Below are 17,583 nucleotides of genomic sequence, written 5' to 3' on the forward strand. Positions count from 1 at the left end.
TAAATAGAAAACAAGGTAAGTTGAGTTGGAAGGGATCTTTAAAGGTCGTCTAGTCCAATCGCCCCTGCAATGAACAGGGACAATAGTGCAGCTTTCAATTTAAGATTTAGCCTTTAAGTCAGTGTGTATGGTGTGGAATTTTGACTGTAGACAATTACCTAGTGCCTGACAGCATCTATTTTTCCTAACTTAATATGTTTTACATGTGATAGAACTTGACTTATAAAGAGATTAAAGCTTTGCATTTATGTTTTCAGACAGATGATACTGACTGGGTGTGTGGCATTTGCCCGACATGTTGGACCAACACGTGTAGAAGCTGAGCTTTTACCACAGTGTTGGGAACAGGTAACTGATTAAGTTGTGCTTTACACTGCAAAATAAGTTAGAAATTCATAAATTTTGAGTTGTATTTGTTTGAGGGGGAAGTTGGTTTTGGTTTTGTTTTTCAATGAATGGCAGTTTAAAGTATTTTTCAGAGAACTATTTGGATGTTCTTTGTCCTCACTATATAAATACTTCTATATAACTTTAAAAAGAGCTCAGAAGCATAAAATTTGTCAAAGGCTATCTGGAGATTCTAGTTGCCTGCATACACCTCTAGATGTTTGTTATGTTGAAACGTAGATATGTGTGTGTCCATCATCAATGTTGCCTAACCTGTTGCCAGGTAGGTGCCTTTATACTTTGTACTGCAATTTCCAGACTGTTGGAAATCCATTTTCATTCGCTGATTTTTATATTGTATTAAGTCTCTGGAGCAGCATCCACACTTCAGTTAGTTTAAATTCTTAAACAGACAGAAAATTAAAGATCGAAGTAGTCAGAAATAAGACCCCCATAGATGGGCATGATTTTATACCTGTAAGATCAGCCTGAAGTTTGCATGTGACTTCTAGAATCACAATGACCTTTTCCACAGGTATCCTAAATTAATAGATACAACTGAACGACCAAACTGAAATGCTCTTACTGAGGTATAGAAACAGAACAATGTGAGTATAGGTGAAAATGCATGGTGTTTTCCTACCATAATGAAGAAAAGGGAGCTCGTCATTGCCTAAAAATCAGTAACTAAGCCATGACAGATTGGTAATGCTTACTTTCATGGCACAGTCTTTCTGGTCTGATAATTGTCAGCTGTTTCTTGCATAATGCAACCATCTGTGTTTCACAATAAAGTCCAAGCTTTAATACTTTCTGACAGTAGAAGTACATAGTATATGCAGCATTTGTGCTTATATGTGTGACTGATATATCTATTGATTAAATGAAGGGCTCATGGCAATAGTAGTTGAACAGAAAATAAACCACAACTTGTTTTCTAGGCCTTCTCATGAAATCTAAACTGTTTAACAAAAAGTCTCACCTCAGTAAGACCACATCTTTATCATACTAGTTTCTTGCTAATTGCTGATGCAAGCAAGAAACAATTCCAACTGTAACAGTACAGCATATCAGGCTGCCAAGCCATATGTCATCATGCACTTATTTAATGCAGTTTGCTAGATTTTGTTGGCAGTACTGAAACCAGGTCATTTTATTCTCCAGCAAAATACCAGCTGAATCTCATTGTCACAAGATGGAATTTGTAGAAGGAACTCAAAAATACACATAATTTTCTGCCTTTTCTCAGTAGATGCTTTAATCATGAAAGCATTCATGCAGTTGGTCTCCAACCAGAGTCTATTTACAGATGCAGAGGATTGGGAACTCAGAAGATTCAGCATTTTCATCCACACATTGTGGAGTGCAGAGTTATAAAGCTAGTCTATATGATCTTTCTACCTGCTCTTTGCAGGTAAAATTCAGTAGCTGACTCACTGGTGTTTAGATCAGTGATCTGTGAATGCTGGAAGTTCCCTCAGAACTAGTGACCAGTTTATTTGCTTTCAAAATTGTACTGCTGCTTATTAAAGACAAAAGGAAAATAAATGGTAGTAAACATTTTACAGTTAAGTTTCCAAGGGCTAATAATCTTCCCTGAATGCAAACCTTTCAGAAATTTGAGTCCTTTTTTCCTCCAATGTGTTAGTATATCTTTGCAGTATCGGGGGTGATATTTATATTGCCTTGCTGGTCTACCTAAAGTTGAAACTAGCCTTTGCTGTTTCCCTCAGGTAGGCAGAGCTCCAGAAAGGAAAGTGTATCTCTCTCACCAGTAGGGAATTTGCATTTGGAAAGATGGCACATAAGTCAAAGATACTATAGGTATTAAAGCAGCCTGTTGCGTGCCCGTAATGGTTCTCATCTATGAAACCTCCATACTTAAAAATACCACAGGTGCCCTACTGATGAATAAAAAATAATGATAAACACACTCAAAGAACATTCTTCCATGCCTGAGACCGAGACAAAGAAGGCAGTGAGTTGCTTGGTCTTTTCCATGGTAAGATGGTGTCTTACCAAGGCTATACACTGCATAGCAAGAGAGAAATAGTTGCACCACGCACATACCCTATTTTATCTGACAGGATCAAACTGTTCATATTTCTCTCTCACCTTTTTACCCTAAATATTTTTTATATTCCCGAAGTATATTGAAACATATATTGAAACTTCTTTGTGCAAGCGTTACGCTGGCCGTTAAAGCTGACCTCACCAGGATGCAAACTGGGTTCCAAAGTGTCAATATCAAATTTGTAAGGCAGAATTTTCAAACGGACTATGAGTGGTAATGGGGAGGTAGCACAGGATCAAGAGGTTCGTGGGAATAGGAGATGTTTTCAGTCACATTTTAGAGGCGTGACATGTTTGAGAGCAGAACTTCAGTATCATGCAGATACTTTTTAGCGTAGTGTGTGGGTCTTTTGACTGATTGCTCAGCAAGACTTTAGGCAGCTATGCTACACTGGTTGGCTCAGAGCACTAGAGGGCACTTGAGTAGTTCTTGGAGAACCAGCACTCCTGGAGGGACAAAATATTTCTTGACATGCCAGCTCTGAAGTTACTGATATTCTTCAGAGTACAGCAGCCCATACACTGTTTTCCACACTTCTTTTACTGCATATACACATACGCTTCTCTAATTCTTCTCTGACTATAAGCTCTATTTTGTAGGACAACTAGAGAAGGCTGTATCTGCCTAGCCTTTATACCTCAGTGCAAGAATCTGGGGCTGCTTAGTACCCATATGCAACTTCTACAGGCACAGTCAATGTTTATCTAAGAGGTGCAGATGTATCCCTCGGTTGGAGTTCATTTGAACCACATTTTGAATACTGGTTACTGCAAAGTAAATAGCCATTCTGTTTCTCTTTACCAGATCAACCACAAATACCCAGAGAGACGGCTACTGGTAGCAGAATCCTGTGGAGCTTTAGCACCTTACCTTCCAGTAAGCTTAACAGTGTATTAATACTGACTCTAAATATTTTGCTAGTGAAAGCAATGTGAAAATCTGTTGCATAAACATCCTTTATCATTTTAAATGTTCCCAAGTGCATTTGTTAGTCATAAACAGTCACATTGTCTATCACATGTGTGAGTTTCAATAAATCACATTAAAGCATTCATGGCTTATTATAAAGAATACAGGTCCACATAGCTATAAAATGCCTCTAAAAACAGTATCTTCTGAAAAAATCATCTTTGTTTCAGTGAAGCTGAAGTAAAGCTAGTTAGGACTAATTAAGGAAATAATCACTGAAAAAATACTTAGCAATAATTTTTTGATCTAATGATGATCCAGTAATTCTTCGGACACTGTGGAATGTTACATGAAGAGTGCTGCCAGTCAGAAGAAGCAGCAGATTTAAGTCAGTGGCAAACTAGAATATGAAGCTTCAGAGAAAGAGGGGAAAAAAAGACAAATTAAAAACTCACTTCTCCAATTTAGTAATGCAGTTATTAAAGATTCTGGTTTAAGTCTAGGCCTGTAGTAGTTTTTTGCTGTTAGTTATTTGTGGTTCCATAAGTTCTGTGATTAGTAGGACAAAAGGCTCTCTGGTGAGGCTACTGACGTTTTAAATACATACATCTTCTGTTGTGAAAACTGAATGTGTAATATTCATAAAGGGATCTATAGTTGGAGGAACTAATTTTGTTTGTGAGCACTAATACAGTGTAAACTACTTACATAAATTGATATAAACCTGCATGTCTTGTTTCATTTGATTTAACAAGTATGTTTCTTGTTTACAAACAGAAAGAAATTCGTAGTTCGTTAGTACTTTCCATGCTGCAGCAAATGCTAATGGAAGATAAGGCAGATCTGGTACGAGAAGCTGTGATCAAAAGCCTTGGCATCATTATGGGATATATTGATGATCCAGACAAATATCAACAGGTATAATTTAGTTTGGGATCTGTATGTATAAAATGTCTTCTATAGTTATTTCATTAATAGGGGGATAGATAGTTTCATGTATTATTAAATCCTTCCAGATACTTTTAAAAATGTTGATGGTTTATATCAATATGGATTTTTAATGTATCACCAATACAAAAAAGAAAAAATATACTTAGAAGTATAACTAGAATCTCAGGTGTAAGCCTTATACAGAAGCATCTCTAATAATTCATAGTTTGCCTTCAAGAACATACCACTTCATTGCCCACCTGATACTCTTAGCCGATATGATATCATCACTTGCTAACAGAGATTTGTCTCCTGCAACAAAGCCAACTTGTAGTTCAATTTAATACTGCCTAGTAATGTTTCAGGTAAGTGAAAATTATGAACTTGTAATCCTGTCTTTGAGTTCTTGAAGGCAGAGTGGTAAAATGTGTTTGTATTGATTCTGATGACTGTAGAGAAATACTAGCGGGGTCATTGAACCACCCACTGTTTGCCTTTGTAAATGTGGTGGGAGTATCTGTTGAAAGGGCTCCGTGTACTACCTTGTTTTATTTTTGTTAGTGTAGCATTTTAAAAGCGGATCATAATCTTTTTCTATTCTGCACAGTTTGTGTGGGAAACTTTAGCATAAACTCTAGGAAAATTATGTTATTTCTTGTCTTCTACCAGGGCTTTGAACTGCTGCTTTCAGCTTTAGGAGACCCTTCAGAACGTGTAGTTTGTGCAACACATCAGGTATTTTTACCTGCTTATGCTGCCTGGACAACAGAACTGGGAAATTTACAATTCCATCTTATACCTACACTGCTTAATAAAATTGAAAAATTGCTCAGGGTATGTGTTCAGCTGTTCGGCAAATTGTCTTTGTATCTTTATTATATATGCAGGCTTTTTTAAAAAATACGAAAATGTAAATAATTACTACTTATGTTCTATGGGGGAAAAATTTTAGGAGATTCTTCTTGTACTTCCATAACTTTTACTTGTCCTTTGAAAAAGGGGGGAAGAACACAAAACCCCTCAAAAGAAACATATTCTAATTTAATGATGTTTTGCTTTGTAGCACAGTAATCAAAGTGCAGTTCAGTAAATGCTTGCTTGGAGCTGTGACCTGATACGTGTTATTCTGAGTGTATTTGCCCTATATTTAAACTTTTTAAGTATCACATGGCGTAGTTTTTAATGATGTGCAATATCAAAAACCGAACATATCAAAACAAACCAAAAAAAGAAGTAGAATTAAATGGTTTAGTTAGGTCATTTGCAATTATGAGCCAGTTTGTGTGCACGCTTCATTTGGTAGATACCGTATTTTCCAAAACTTTACAGATATTTCGTAACAATCTAACACACTTAACCAAGATGCTTTCAGAGTACGGGTGACGAGTTTATTCAGTTTTTGGATTCACTGGTCTATGAGACCAAGGATTCACATTTCTAAAATATGCTGGAAAATGTACTTTCAGAATATCGGTATGTTCATTGTTATGAACTACTAAATGCCAAAGGCTATATTGCTTGAATCTTTTGAGTAGAAGTGACTTAAGGGGATTTTGATGGTCACACAAAGTAAGCTTGTGGTTTGGATAAATTACTATGTAATTAATCTTTGTGTAGAAGCTCATCACAGATGTGTTGATCTCTTGCCAGGGAATAAATGCCTAAGCAACAGATCATCCAAACCAAAAATTTTAAATGTCCTGTTTTTCAGGAAGGAGAACATGGCTTGGATGAACATAAGCTCCACATGTATCTGTCTGCTCTGCAGTCGTTGATTCCTTCACTGTTTGCACTGGTGCTACAGAATGCACCTTTCACAAGCAAGGCTAAACTTCAGGGAGAAGTACCACAAATAGAAGGTAAATGATTAATTTCTGGTATGGGGAATTTTTATAAACTTAAATATAATTCACTGACCAATCTCAAATCCATATTAACTGCAAGAGAATAATTTTAGGAAGTAGTCCATAGTCTATGGTTACTTGGGATTTGTGTGTATTTAAGGTTACGGCATAAATACAAGTTGCAGAATATATGTGTAAACTTTAGATTTTTATAGCACACTGTCTGTACAATAATAATTTAAGTTTATTGTCCCCAAGCCTTTTTTCCCTAATCTACCTGTTCTTTATCTTGTATTTCATATATAGCAAGTAAAGAGAAAAGAGTTCCAGGAACCTCTATCGTGTTGTGAATTTTCTTTCTTTAATGTTGCTGAGTTGACAGAGAGAATAATTTATTTTTTTAAAGGCAGATTCCAGTATAGGAAAATTTGTTTTGATTTGTCATAACGTTTTTCTTTGTTCTGTTTTTCCCTTTTGGGGAAAACATTTTTACACTTCGTTTCCTCCCTCTGCTGCTACTTCATTCCTATGAAGGAAATCAGTCTGACATGAAGCCTTAGCAGATATTTAACTAAGTACAAGTATTGACTTATTGATGCAGAAGGATATGTAAGTCATGAATATTTATGAAATGCTTGCCAGTAAAGGAGAACAATTTTTTTCTGTATTTACTTAGCAGTGTTACAGGCAAAATGGTTACTTCGTGCCCTGACATGGCTTTATGTAATCCACCGAGAGTCTTGCAATGAAATACTTTTTTTCCTAATATACATCATAAATTGTGAAAGGGGGAAAAAAAAAAAAAAGTGTTGCCTTCTGATTTGCCTCTTAAATGTTTTTTCATATTGGTCTCCTTAGCAAGTCCTTAAGTAATGGTTCCTTTTTCCACTCATTCCTATGCTTGAGAGACCTTATTATCACCAAAAAAGTTTTTATTTCACCTCTAGTTATTTTTCTCTACATCTTAGAAGAAGCTTTTGAGAAAGCAAAGCAATCCTTAGGACTTCCTAAAGGTTTCTGAAGAATTTGTTTCCACTAATAGCTAATAACGGTTCAAGAAGGGCTGGCTTCAGTTTCAGTTAATATTCTCACAAAGAACAAATTTTATGAAGTGGGAAAAACACAGCCTAGAGCAGGAGCTTCACCATCTGCTATGTATCTATGTAGTAGCAGACTGAATGACCTCATAGTGAAGTTATACTTGGATCAGCAATCCTAGCCTGTAGAATGTTTTCTCCTGTTACGAACACTTTTTAAAGATATTGGTAATACCTGGCACATGATGATAATAGTGCTGTGTGTGGAGATATAAATAAAGGGTAACAACTTTAAAGGAGAATTTGGAAAGTAGCTAATGGTACGTTACTGTATGATATAAATGTGAAAATGTTAAGCATGCTGTGGTAAAAATCATCCAGCTGACTTGAGTCATTTGAAGATGAGCACTTTTTCCCTGGGCGGCTACTACTAAAATAAGGAATTTCAAAAACTTCAGTCTTCAGCCTTGTCTGACAGTTTCTTCTTCCATAAAAGTGGAAGAAAAAAAATCTTACGTACTTTTCACTAGTCTGGTAGTGTTGCAGGAGGTGCAGGCTTGCTTTTTTGAATTTTGTAGTAGGAAAGGTGATGATCTTGTTGCTTAACTTTATTGCTGAATGTGCTTGGCATGAATTGCAAATAATAAAAGCAATGTTGGTGTGGCAGACTTTCAATCCCCACATATTTTAATGGTCTAGAATTTTTTTGTGGTCTTTTTACATGTGAATTACTCTCTTCTGGTAATTCAGATAATTAAGAAGCTGGGAAAGGGAGTGGGGACTGTCAAAATCTACTTCATATATGAAAGTTGGAACAGTCGAATAGTTAAAGTGTAGCAACAAGTGTCAGGAAACCTTGTCTGCAAGTCACTACTGTAAATCTGCAGTGTGGTCTTTGAGATCATAGAATGTTTTGGATTCAAAGGGACTTGTAAATGTCATCTAGTTCAAACCTTCTGCAGTGAGCAGGGACATCTTTGACTAATCAGGTTGCTCACAGCCCTGTCCAACCTGACCTTGAATGCTTCCAGGGATGGAGCATCTACAAACTCTCCAGGCATCCTGTTCAAGTATTTCACCACCCCCACTGTAAAATTTTTTTTCCTTCTATATCTAGTCTGAATCTACCCTCTTTTAGTTTAAAACCATTACCCCATGTCCTGTTGCAACAGGTCCTACTAAAAAGTGGGCTGCAGTAAGGTCTCCCTAGAGCTTTCTCTTCTCCAGGCTGAACAACCCTGATTCTCTCAGCCTGTCCTCAATAGAGAGGTGTTCCATCTGGAACATCATCCAGCCAATTCCTTATCCCCCAAAACGTCCATCCATCAAATTCATATTTCTCCAGTTTAGAGCTGTGGGTGACTGTGTCAGAGACCTTACAGAAGTCCAGGTAAGTGGCATCCGTCCCCTGATATAGTCACTTCATCACACAATGCCACTAGGTTGGTCAGGCAAGATTTGCCGTTGATGAAGCTATGCTGGTGATAATCCCGTCATCTCCCTGGGACAGCATTTTCTCTTTTTATAGTGAGGGTTATGTAACCTTTTCAGAGGTGGGTTTAACTCAATGGTTTTTAAAAGGCAATTTGATAACCTTACACAGAAGGCACTAGAGATATTCAGACTTTCTTAGCTACCTTACTGACATCACCTCCAAGGTATTTTCGTCTTTTTTTTGTTCATGATCGCTTGTCTTCTGCTGTTACAGTCACTAGATTTCCCCGACCCGTATCACCTCTTCAGGATGTGGCCATCATCATTGGAAGCCGTGAACAATTAGCAGTGTTGTTGCAACTGTATGACTATCAGCTGGAACATGAGGGTACCACAGGCTGGGAGACTTTGCTATGGGTAGTCAATCAGCTGTAAGTTAATTTTTATCTTATGATTCCTAATTTTAAAATGCCTCAACATTAATTGTTCTTAATATGATTATGTTTAACAATTATGAAACATAAGAATTTTTATTATGATTGTGTTTAGGAATTATTAAAGAGGAGAAGACTGAAATTTTTTAGGCGTTTTAATTTTCATACTGAGTTGACTTTGATTTTATTCAGAAAATATCAGCCTTCTAGCAGAATGTGTCGGTAACTACTTCCTGCAAAAAAATTTTTTTCATCTTTGCGCTGGTATACTTAATTCTCTGTTGAACTTAATATTGTATTCTGAGTATCTTATGAAATATATTGTTCTGCAGTAACAGATGTTTGACAATACAAGTCAGGCTTCTCTGGCACTTACACCCTTTCTTTCTTCAAGGGTCAAGAATTGTGCAGAACGTAGATAATTTTAGTGGAACCAGTACTGCTCTGTGTGTCTATATATATTAATATAAACAGTAAATCTATGCAAATATAACTGGAGAAAAACAAAAGATCAGAGTACTGTTTAATATACTTTTGCTTACTGATTTTTTTAGGCTACCACAGCTTATAGAAATAGTTGGCAAGATCAATGTAGCATCAACTGCCTGTGTCCATGAGTTCTCCAGATTTTTCTGGAGATTTTGTAGGACATTTGGGAAAATTTTTACAAACACTAAGGTAAGATACTATCTTAAATATTCTGTGCAATAGTACCTTGATAATATATATTGTCCATATTTACGGTGTGTCTGAATACCCACACTTTGTGTGACCATTTGTATTTGCAGGTCACACTGATGCTTTTCCATAAGTACATTTAAACCTGCTGATTTTAAACCTCTGTTTGCATCCTTTTGATTTCTGTTTTTGACTGTTTTGGAATAACTTCTCATCTTGCCAAACAAGGAAGGATTTGAAATTTTTTAACTGTATTCTTCATATTTTTTTTGTGAATGGCATAGAGCGTGGGACAGGTCATCCTAATTCCTAGCGATTTAACAATTTTCTTTCTTCGGAAGAGCATACTATTCAATGTCTGGTGTACATAAGTACAGCCTGTACTTGATTTGACATGTAAAATTTATGCTTTCCCTGTCCAAAATATTTTCTATAGATGAAATCTAAACATTTTTATCAAGGAAGAACATCATATTTCTCTACAAAATAATTTCTGAATATAATTAAAAATATTTTAAAAGCAGATTATGAAACACAGAGGATTATCTGAAGATAAAATAACAAATGTTAGCATTATGTGCTGCCTCTAAAGAGGAGATTAAAACTAGTTTCTGGTCTTTGAAAACCCCTTCTGTAAGTCATCTTTAGAACCCTTGCTTCTATAGAATTGTTATGGTACTGATTATCACAGCTTTATTTTGGAAGAGAGCACTTCATGGACAGCAGAGATGTAAAACAAAAGCTTTTGGTTTTTTTACACATAGCTTTGTAAAACCATAAACCCTAAAATCCAACTAAGCATGCTGCCAAGAGGCTTCAACTTTCAGTATCATGAGTGCTAAATACTGCTACCTCAGTGTGGGTACTCAATAGAAATTTTTACTCTTATGTCACACTTTCAATTTTTGTAAAAGCTGGATATGCTTTTTAAATTTTTCTTTCTTTTTTTCCCTTAAAAATATCCTTTTCCTGTTTTGGTAGTGGTTTTGGTTTTATTCTTAATTTTTTTCTAAGTTAATTGACACTGGTAACAAGTTTTCTTACATGGGATTCATCATCCTTTATATAGGTAAAACCACAGTTCCAGGAAATCTTAAGACTGTCTGAGGAAAACATAGGTAAGTAGCTTTTCACTCAAAGGAATAAAAGTGGATCTTAACTGCAACTGAAAAAAAATTATCAATCTCATGTTCAAATAGCATTCCAGTCTGTAGTTCTCAAATTTGTCATCTTTCTGAAATATTGAAAATCTGATGTTAATCTGGGTGGAACACTCTGAAGTTGTACATTTTGTGTGTGAAGTATAAATAAAATCTCAAATCCAAATACCACTTGAGGATTATTTTACAGCATGTGCATGTATATATACATACATATGTATCCAAATTCTTCGTGTATATCTAAAAAGTTAATACATCTGTAATACTTGTAATACACATGTCTACCTTATATGTATTACAATATTTATGATATACAGCGTATATATATTACACACATGTATAGAGACATATATGTATATAAAAAACCTAAATACTTCACTGTGTTTCATTAGATTCCACAGCAGGTAATGGAGTGCTAACAAAAGCCACAGTTCCCATCTATGCAACAGGGGTCCTTACATGTTATATTCAGGTAGGTTTGGTTTTTTATTTCTTTATAATAATAAGTAAAACTTTTTTAAAACAAATATATTACTTTTTTCTTTGAAAACTTAGTGCTGTAGTGCTTTGAATATAGGTACTAAGTCAGCAGCTGTAAACAGTAAAAAGCAAAGTTTTCTGGTCCGGTTGTCTACTACATTCAGATCATTTAGTGCCTTGTGCCTCTATGAAAAATATTAATATTATTCCATAAATAGGTTCTTGGCCATTTAGCTGTGACCCATGCAGCCATAATTTAATTCAATAAAATTTACTGAAACAGATAAGCAGGTAAATTGACATTTTGAACATCGTTGGAGTCTTACAATTGTAGTGTTACCTAGTACTGAATTAAACACTCCATAAACACTAAAACAAATCCTCCAGTAACCAGCAGTGATGGACCGGAATGTACGCAACTTGCAGGAAAAATTAATAAATACTTCATCTCAGGAATGTTTAGTCAACTGTGAGTAATCAAAAACTGTTAGGAGCCATGAAAGTGCTTAAGTACTCTTCTTAAAGTTTCTTTAGTAAAACAATTTGGGTAATTTATGCATGAGGATGTGCTTAGTTGATAAAATACAGAAATAGTCTCTTCTTGTGTTTGCTTTGTACGTTCTTGTTCTTAAACCACATTTTTGAAGTTCATAAGAAGATTGTTAAAGACTAAATCTAGTTTGACCTTGTCTCTTTCATAGCTGTAGGTCATCACAACTGCACCAATACTTCTGCTACATTCAACACTGTATGCTCTTCTTTCAGGAAGAAGACCGCAAGCTGTTAGTTGGATTCTTAGAAGACGTAATGACCATGCTTTCACTATCCCATGCTCCTCTTGATAGCCTGAAAGCTTCCTTTGTGGAGCTGGGGTAAAGAATATACCTTGGAGTTGACTAGATCTGAATACGTTAGAAGTTTTTATTAAAGGCTACTAATCTGGCTGTAATCGTAATAACCGTCATGCTTTGGGTGAATAAAGGGTATACTTACTTTTACCCTTAGTGTTTCACAAAGTTTAAACTTTTAATATCTAGATTAAATAAGTTGTGGTAAAAAAATTCTGAAGTGTGAAAAAGAAACACCAAAAAATAAACAAAAAACCTCACAAAAATCACTCATTGAGAATAAAATGGAAATTAATTTTGTATTTTCCATGCTATTATGTTGTGATCTAGATAAGTATTTGCGTTAAGTTCAGTGTCATATTTTATTGGAAATTCTATTCTTAATTTTTTTTACGTGAATTTCAAAATGCAACGTATTTTCTAGACAGCAAAATGTTGCATGTCCTTTAGAATGAGGTGAATGTTATGTATCCTTCATTGTTGACTAATGGATTTTTGAGACTATACTTTGTAGGCAAAGAACATTTTCAGTGTTTGGGGGTTGGGTTTTTTTGGGGATTGGTTTTTGTTTGGGTTTTTTTGATTGCCCAACTGTTTTCTTTTAGTGCAAACCCAGCTTACCATGAGCTGCTGTTAACAGTCTTATGGTATGGAGTTGTGCATACTTCTGCTCTTGTTCGATGTACAGCTGCTAGAATGTTTGAGGTAAGTATTATCCAAACTTTTTTTAAACCTTTTTAAAGCTTTATTTTTGTAAGTTTTTGTAAGCAGTGATTCAGATAACATTGATACATCCTGAAATATTACAAATGGCTTAAATAAGTTGTGTACTGTGTGATGGAGCAGGAGGTTGTTGTGCAGTTGTTTCTGTATATGTTCTCTGTTCAGAAGCTCATCTTCGGTTCAGCAATTTGTCGTTAGCCACTTGCAAGATGTTCCTGTAGTAACTGTGTATGTGTTCTTTAATCTGCTGCTGACTTCATTGTTGCATTCTCATTGTTGCATGCTGAAAAATATTTTCCAATTATGAAAACACTCTTCATTGCTAAACTGTGTTCAAACCATAATTAAATACATTGTCAAATGTGTTTGCTTAGGTCTGTAGATAAACATAAATAAGCAAATCTGAGTTGTAACTTCTGCTGTTTAACACATCATCAGTAGCCTAATTCACGAGTTAATGGTTTTCAATACTTTTGTGTATACTTGCACAATGTACTTGCCTTGTAATTCAAACTAGTTTCCATTGTTTCCAAATATGGCAGTAAAAACATACACTTAACTGATTTTGTAGTTTTTGTGAAAATTAAAATAACTTAGGATGACTTTACTTGCCACATGGTGACAGGTTCATCTTTCTCTTAACATCTATAAATTTGTTCAGGGTGAAGACTGTTACATTTAACTAGTAAGTTTGCTTTTCTTTCCACATCATGCCCTTGTTTCATCCAGTGTTAATTAAAAAAGGCATCTACAAAAACTGGGACACGCAGACATACTCCACTTACTCCGTTTGCTGAACAAAGAGATTACTTTTTTTAAAAATTACATGTTAGAAAGATGTATTTCTAATCACGCTATCACAGTACTTCTTTTTGTTTGGTTTCTGAGGTTTCTTTTTCTATTTCTTTGACATTTGAGTCATTAGGATAGCTTTTCAGTGAATCTCTAGCTGAACCTGCTACCTTGTGTCCATTTGCAAAAACAAATCTTAAGACTGCCTTGCAGAAAAGGGCACTTACCATAACCATTAGTGTTCTTTACTGCAACTGTGCAAGTCATTGCAGACAAAGCACTAAACAACCACTTTAAGACATAACCTGAGACTTCAGTTGAAAACATCCAACATTGTCTCTTTCCACCCCCTTGCCCCACCCCCCCCCCCTTTTTTTTTTTTTTTTTTTTTTTTTTATCCTGTCACTTTAAAAATGACATGGCAATTTTTTGGTCACCCTTCAAATATTTTTGAGTTGCTGTTTGGGTTTGAGTTGGGTTTTTTCTTTACCAATAAGATTGTTTATATTTCATATCTGTAATAATAAGCTTTTTAAATCCTTTTTTATAAGCATTACCCAAACATGTGAAAGACCTCTGTTACAACTGGCTGTTGTTTTGGTTGCAGTTTCTTTTCAAATTCAACTGCACATTGATTATTTTTAGGCAGTCCTGCATGCTATTTGACTGCTTGTTTCCTAGCATACTTCAGTTTTTACTAAAGCATGGACAACTTTGTTGCTGACTTTTCTTGCTTGAAAATAGTATCATATTGCCACTTGATAGCCGTTGCGTGCGTATTTATATGTGGCAGTATGTAAATTTTGGAAGTCACCTGTGTAAAGAGGTGGTAATAGTTGGGTTTGCTTTTGGAAGATTCATTCCTTCGTTCAAGGGATTTCTGGCATCTTGGAGACTGCTGAATGGCAAAGCCCAGTGATTAGATAATAAAATAAAGAGTACATCACCTGCAGGACAGCTGTATGAGAACTATAAAGATTCCAAACAGCGCAGTAGTCTGTACAGCAGCACAGAGACTGCCGTGATTTGGACCTGCCAGGCTGCATTACCAAACCTTTACAGTCTGTGAAGGGTTGGAAGGATGCAGAAGTGATTTGGAGCCGTTCTACCCCTTCTCTCCTTCAGGGGCAAGAAGCTTTGTGGTACCATTTTTAAGGTGTAGCATGCGTAAGTAGTGATCACACACTGATTTAGAGGAATCAAAACAGGATAAAAATCTGTGTTGTCTTTCTTACTGTGGCCTTACGTGCTGCTACATGGCTTTGCCCATCCAGCTGTTGCTGTTGTCCCTGCGTTAATGTTCTTAGTCAATACTTTCCCATCTGAATGTTAATGCAAATGGATTTCCTGCTGGTTTGAACATGAAGCGCATAGCTGAGTTGTAAGTTTTGTTGGTCTGTTTAGGTCCAAGGCTGGGAACAGTTACTTTTAGAATGACACTTGAACTGTAAAGCACATTTTATTTTCTGTAAGGCAGAACGATGCTGATTACCATGCTTTAACATAATTAGTAGTGTGGCAGCCGACACAGTCATGAAGCTGAGATCATTCCAAATTGTTTGCTAATTATTCAAATCCAAAGCATTTTTTTCAAAGCACTACATCACCTCTAGTCATTTCTTAAAAGATTGGTAAAGAAAACTCAAGTCCCTATTTGTTCAGAATTGAAACTAGTAAGCAAGAAGTAAGCATTTTCTATTTTGATCAATGGGAACATAGGTACGTCTGTGTATGAGAGAAAAATCATCATAGTCAAGCAGTGAGCTGGTCCTTAACAGCTGTTTTTAAAGAGTACCCATAAACTCAACACATCAGCACTCTAAATTGTTGCCACTGTAAATAATCGTATAATGTATTAATGTTAAAATGTAGTAGTTGAACTGACGTTCCTAATACTTTCTCAATAACAAGTATAGGAAGTTGCATCTTTCTCCCTCCAGATGCTTTGCAGGAATAATGCATATGTTCTTACAAAGCTTAACAGTTCTCTCCCCATTCTTCCTTCTCTAGTTATTATCTGTAAGGCCACAATATGTTCAGTGCATATGTGCACCTGTGCATGCACATGCATGCAGAAGTATTGCTTCATAAAAGTTACTGCTTTGTATAGAAGGCTTCTGGAAAGTCGGGTTCCTTCCAATCTTTCACAATTTACTTTGTTTTCTATTCAGAGTTGGTAGAGCAGGAATGCTCAAACAAATAGCACAATATAAAACCTTCTCTAGTTGGAGAGTGTAAATATTGCCTACTCTTAGTGCTGTATGATACACACTGACAGCTACTGTTTTCCCCATGCCCTGTGGATCTTAGGTGTTCTCTTGTTATTCTGCTGGGGGGAAAAAGCATAGAATTTGATTTGTGTTGATGATGTAATTTGAGTAATTAGAATACAGCTAAATATTTAAAAAAAAAAATTAAATTCAAATTTCTTACAGAAATAAGCTTTTTATGTTTATCTCCTAGGACCAGCAAATACACACAGGCTTCCTTACATGAGATACAAAATGAAAATATCAAGGCTTTCCCTTTTTTATTAATGCAGACAAAAAAACCTGTTTTGCTGAATATGAAGAAAGTGTGCAACTTGTCATTTTCCAAAATTAGTAGGCTTTCATATGTAGAAAACATGGAAAAGGCATCTGCTACCTATGCAGCAAATGCATGCTTATGTACACCTACGTGCACAATGTAAAAAAAAAAAAAAAAAAAAAAAAAAAAAACCACCTGAGAATTCAAACAATTTCCACATATTCATGGGTAATACATTTCACTGTGCTGGGATGTATTGTAATAAATATACCTCTTCCTTAGTTTGTAAAAAGGCTTGGTGAGATACATTTCATGGATAATCCCAAGGATTTTCCATTTTCTACCTGCATAGACCAGCAAGGGAAACTTGGGAAGTTTTGCATACATACTGCTTGGATGGCAGTTAAATATAAAATAGTCCTGAATGACTTTGAGGAGAGCTTAGTGGCATCTGGGAAGGTGCTGTTGTCATGTTGTAAAAAGTCTGCAAGGTATCACTCAGTGTGGGAAAACTACACACATTTGGCCTAGCTGAAGACGTCTATTTTGTATGTGACAGCCACCTACTATAATAAATACCATTCCATTGAGTTAGGAAGAGTATTTAGATTAAACTGTCAAACTCAAATTGGCATTGCTTTAGTATTTAATTACACATCATTATATGTAAGTATAATGCATAATTATTTTAGTATTTGAATTATAATACAGAATTACTTCCTAAAATTTTGAGAGTTCAGGTTTTAAAATAGCTGAAAGTAGAGAAAACATCCTCATAGTCAGGTTTGTGCTGATTGCCAGACCACTTCAGCTTTCTTCATGCCTTTGCAAATATGAAGCACTAGTGTAACAGTATTTGCTTAGCTTCTAATTTTGGTTTGCTTTTTGTGTTTTTTCTTTCTCTCTCTTGGTTGTGCCGTTCCTCTTCCCATGATACTGTGCTCGCTCTTTCCGTGCATCACCTGTGATACCCCCCTGCTCTGACCATTCAGCTGTTGGTGAAGGGGGTACATGAAACTCTGGTAGCTCAGAGAGTTGTTCCAGCTCTCATTACTCTCTCCAGTGACCCTGAAATGTAAGTTTTCTGACTGTCTTATGTACATAGCATCCCTCTTAATACTTAGGAAGAAATAACCATCAGTTCTGTTTCTTATTCTAGCTGAACAAAAATTGAATTACTTTTAACCAAACGTAACTTCTTAATCATTTAATTGTAAATAAATAGGTTTACTGCAACACCTAAAACTAAACTGGATAAAACCACTGGATGAACTTTAAATAGATAACTTAATGTCATTTAATTTTTTTGCTTTTTTATATTTAA

At 35.6% G+C, this 17,583-nt stretch overlaps 1 protein-coding gene across 4 annotated transcripts in view; it reads left to right on the top strand.

Annotated features, from left to right (window-relative positions):
• Positions 1-17,583, top strand: part of RELCH (RAB11 binding and LisH domain, coiled-coil and HEAT repeat containing) — a 78,946-nt gene that overhangs the window by 44,045 nt on the left and 17,318 nt on the right. For 2 of the 4 annotated variants that reach the window (XM_055798624.1, XM_055798627.1), the window contains exons 12-23: positions 258-348; positions 3,266-3,337; positions 4,148-4,288; positions 4,970-5,134; positions 6,012-6,159; positions 8,890-9,046; positions 9,604-9,727; positions 10,797-10,845; positions 11,280-11,359; positions 12,133-12,239; positions 12,821-12,920; positions 17,252-17,334. In XM_055798624.1, coding sequence (XP_055654599.1) covers positions 258-348; positions 3,266-3,337; positions 4,148-4,288; positions 4,970-5,134; positions 6,012-6,159; positions 8,890-9,046; positions 9,604-9,727; positions 10,797-10,845; positions 11,280-11,359; positions 12,133-12,239; positions 12,821-12,920; positions 17,252-17,334 — 1,317 coding nt within the window. The remainder of the gene's footprint in view (positions 1-257; positions 349-3,265; positions 3,338-4,147; positions 4,289-4,969; positions 5,135-6,011; positions 6,160-8,889; positions 9,047-9,603; positions 9,728-10,796; positions 10,846-11,279; positions 11,360-12,132; positions 12,240-12,820; positions 12,921-17,251; positions 17,335-17,583) is intronic. The other 2 variants (XM_055798625.1, XM_055798626.1) reach the window with 1 other exon arrangement.

Source organism: Falco peregrinus, chromosome 3 (assembly GCF_023634155.1).
Source record: "Falco peregrinus isolate bFalPer1 chromosome 3, bFalPer1.pri, whole genome shotgun sequence".
NCBI classification, from domain to species: Eukaryota; Metazoa; Chordata; class Aves; order Falconiformes; family Falconidae; genus Falco; species Falco peregrinus.